Consider the following 3,899-nt stretch of genomic DNA (forward strand, 5'->3'; position numbering starts at 1 on the left):
GGCCGTGTAGATGAGGCGGCCCACCTTGGGCGCGCGGCAGGGCATGGCCGGCGTGGGCTTGTGCAGCGTGAGCTCCTGGAAGATCTGCACCAGGTAGTCCTTGCAGCGCGCGTCGCTCTGCAGGATCTCACACTTCTGCAGCTGCATCTGCAGGAAGTGTGGGGTGAGCGCGTGGCAGCGCACGGCGCGCAGCAGCGCCTGGACGTAGAAGCGCCGCTGCTCGCTGTCGTACTTAACCCAGTTGATGCACGCGTGGAACACCTCGGACTCGCAGCGCACGTTCAGGTCATCCCGGCTGATCAGCGTCGCCAGCTGGCAGTGGGACAGGTTGAAGAACTCCTCCTGCTTGGCCACCTGCAGAGGGCGCTCGTGTGACAGGCTGATTCCCATGGGTCCTTCCCAAAGGCACCAGGTGTGTGTGTGTGTGTGTGTGTGTGTGTGAGGGAGAGAGATGGAACACAAGGTCTTTGTACTGAGCCACATCCCCTGTTCTTTTGTCCTTTTAAAGAATTTTGAGGGGCTGGGTGTGGTGGCGCACACCTGTAATCCCAGCACTTAGGAGGCTGAGGGAGGAGGATCACTGTGAGTTCAAGACCAGCCTGGGCTACACAGTGAGTTCCAGGTCAGTCTCAACTACATAGTGAGACCCTGTCTCAAAAAAAAAAAAAAAGAAAAGAAAAAAGATTTTTTTTTTTTGGTACCAGGGATCAAACACTGGTCCTTGGGCTTTCAAGGCAGACAAGCAGAATCCCTGCCCGGAATCCCAGCTAAATCCCTGGCCCTAAAGAATTTTTTTAAAATAAGGTCTGGCTAAATTTCCCCCTGGTCTGGAACTTGGAATCCTCCTGCCTCAGCCTCCCACACTGCTGGGATGACAGGCGTGCACCACCACGCCTGGTTTCATTCAATGATCTTGGACCATTTACTCAACCGGCCTTTGACAGTCTCAGTTTTCTTATCTGTGAAATATAGTTTCAATTAGTATGAGTCTCGGGGCGTGGTGGTGCACTCCTGTTATCCTAGTGTCTGGGAGGCTGAGGCAGGAGGACTGTCATGAGATCCAGACCACCCTGGGGATACACAGTGAGTTCAGTGCCAGCCTTGACTACAAAGTGAGATCCTGTCTCAATAAATAAATAGAGGGCTGGGGATTTGGCTCACTGGTTCCACCGACTGTCTCAGAAGCACAAGGGCTGGAATTTGATCCCTGGTACCAAAATAAATAAATAAATAGATAGATACATAGGTAGTCAAGTAGAAGGAATCTCTAAATTGTGTGGATTAAATGAGCTAATATTTCATGCCAGACAGGTAGTACAGGTATAGGTGAATGGACAAAGACAATAGTTTCTTTTTTTCCTCCCTAAGGTGCTGGGGATAGAACCCAGAGCTTCATGTGTGGTAGACAAACACTCTACCCCTGAGCTACATCCCTACCCCAGAGACATGCAGTATTTTATTTTACATTTTGCATAACTTGGGACTGAACCCATGGCCTTCACACTAGGTACATTTCCAGCCCTTTTTATTTTTTATTCTGAGTCAGAGTCTCACTGAGTGTCTAACCTTCCTAAGCTGGGCTGGAACTTGTGACCCTCCTGCTTCAGCCTCCCAGAGTCAGGCAGGTGCACCATACCTGGCAAATTTTATGATTTTGGGGGGGAGGGGTACTGACATCAAATTCAGGACCTTGCACTTGCAAGGCAGGTGCAGTGCTATTGAGCTAAATGCCCAGCCCTGCTTTTGTGATCTTCTGAAAATTAACTCTGGATTATTTTCTCTTGACAACTTCCTGCACAGAGAAATGAAAATGAAAGTAGAAACCAGTACAAAGACAACACTGTGTGCACCCAAGGAAACAAGACTAAGGGTCAAACTTGCAGTGTGTGTCGTCACAGGTGCTTAATAAATATTTGCAGGCTGGCCACCTGCTCAGGGCACCCGGGGATTGGCTGCTATCATGGTTCGCCACACTCTGTCCCCACCTTTGACCGCAGGGAATCCAGGGCACCCAGTGACCCACGAAGACCACACGCTTATCAGATAATCAGCCCAGATTTGCTGACTAGGAGCACAGGACCTGGGTTTCCTCGGGTTCCCAGCCTTTTTTTCCCCTAGGTATGGGGACTGAACTCAGGGCCTTGCACTTGCAGGGTGGGCACTGTGACACTGAGCTGAAGTCCCAGCCCCCAGCCTTTTTTACTTTTATCCTTCTGAGACAAGGTCTTGTTATGTACTCCAGGCTGGCCTCGAACTCACCAGGAGATCCTCCTGCCTCAGCCTCCCGAGTGCTGGGATCACAGGCGTGGGCCACCCCGCCTGTGTCCAGTTCCCAGCCTTGGCCCTTCTCGTCCCCGGGGGAGAGGGTGATGACACCTATCTGCCCCCAGCCCTTCTCCGGACCACTGTCCCCAAGTCCCCTCCGGGCTCACCTCCCCGAAGTGCATGTAGATGTACTCGCGCGCGCGCTGGTGCAGCTCAGTACAGCCGATCTGTTCGGCGAAGTTGGCGATGCCGATGGCGTTGCTGGGGTCGAGCTGCTGCACCAGGAAGTCGCTGCAGGCGCGCACGACGCTGTCGATCTGGTACATGACAGCGCCGTTCATGACGTGCAGCACGCACTTCTCGCCCATGGAGATGGACGCGGTGTAGGCGAACTCGATGAGCCGCTCCATGACCAGAGGGTGGATGCCCTCGATGGACACCACCTCCATGCCCTGCTCGCGCAGCCCGTTGGTGAACATGGCCTTGAACACGGGGCTGGACGAGGCCAACACCACCTTGTGCGCCATGAACTGCGCCGTGGGGATGTCCTCGTACTTCACCTGCAAGGTGACGTCGCACAGCTGCTGGCTGAGACGCAGCTCGTTCATGATGCCGAAGGCCTGTTTCGTGTGGTCCTCCAGCGTGTAGCTGAAGGTGCGGTTGCCATCCTGGGACGGGGTCACCTCGGCCTTGCACTCGGTGGACGCGTACATCACCGTGTCCCCGGCCCCCTCGGGGCACTCGGAATGCAGGGGCAGGAAGCGGCTGCGGGCCCCGGCCCTGCTAGGCCTGGGTTCCGGCTGCATGGGGTCCCAGGTGACAAGGAGCAAGATCAGGAGTGGCACTCAGAGGCCTGGAGGAGGGAGAGGACAAGGGCTGCGGCCGGGCCTGGGCCACGCCAGCACCTGCCGGGCCTCCTTACTGAAAGACAGGGATTCCTAGCCGAGCGTGGTGATGCGCGCCTGTGATCCCAACACTCAGGAGGCTGAGGCAGGAAGATCGTTGCGAGTTCAAGGCCAGCCTGAACTACACAGTGAGCCCCTGTCTCGAAAATAATAAATACATAAATAAGCAAATGGAAAAAATAGCATCGGCAGTGTGACCACGCGTAGATTACTTGGTCACCTAGGGGCTGTTACTTTAAATCAGGTAATTCAGGCCTCAGAGATGGTGACGTGGGAGCCGAGACACAGATGAACTAGAAAAGGGGTGGGAGGGAGTTGTTCAGGCGGCTCAGGCAGCAAGTGCAAAGGCCCCGGGGAAGCAGGCAAGGGGCGGTTTGGGAATCTAAGGGCCTGCGCAGCGCAGGAGATGCAGGGATTCCCGGAGACCCTGGAGACCACGGAGTCGGGGCAGGGACGCGCTGCGGTTTGAAAGAGGAAGGAGAAGGGCCGGGATCTGCTGGGGCACCCGGATTCGGGGCTCAACCCAGAGCCACGTCCTCCCTACTTCCATGGGGAGCAGAAAGGCTCCCCTTGCCTGGTTTTCTGAGGTCCCTGTCGCCCCCACCCCGAGCCTCAGGGCGCAGGGCACCCACTGCTCCTCCGTGGGGCCCCACCTCGCCTAAGGCCTGGCACCGCGCAATGTCGCCCGGTGGGTTCTCGCTGACGGCTGGCCGGGCGCGCCGCCCTCTC

At 56.0% G+C, this 3,899-nt stretch overlaps 1 protein-coding gene across 1 annotated transcript in view; it reads right to left on the bottom strand.

Moving 5' to 3' along the window:
* The window catches only part of Keap1 (kelch like ECH associated protein 1), a 7,032-nt gene extending 3,743 nt beyond the window's left edge, over window positions 1–3,289 (bottom strand). Inside the window, exons 1-2 of the mRNA XM_010635041.3 lie at window positions 2,433–3,289; window positions 4–354 (exon numbers count right to left, since the gene is read on the bottom strand). Of these exons, the coding sequence (XP_010633343.1) occupies window positions 4–354; window positions 2,433–3,071 (990 nt within the window). The 5' untranslated portion in view covers window positions 3,072–3,289. The remainder of the gene's footprint in view (window positions 1–3; window positions 355–2,432) is intronic.
* Between the last annotated feature and the right edge of the window lie 610 nt (window positions 3,290–3,899).

This window comes from Fukomys damarensis, unplaced genomic scaffold (assembly GCF_012274545.1).
Source record: "Fukomys damarensis isolate Sample0158 unplaced genomic scaffold, DMR_v1.0_HiC HiC_scaffold_37, whole genome shotgun sequence".
NCBI classification, from domain to species: Eukaryota; Metazoa; Chordata; class Mammalia; order Rodentia; family Bathyergidae; genus Fukomys; species Fukomys damarensis.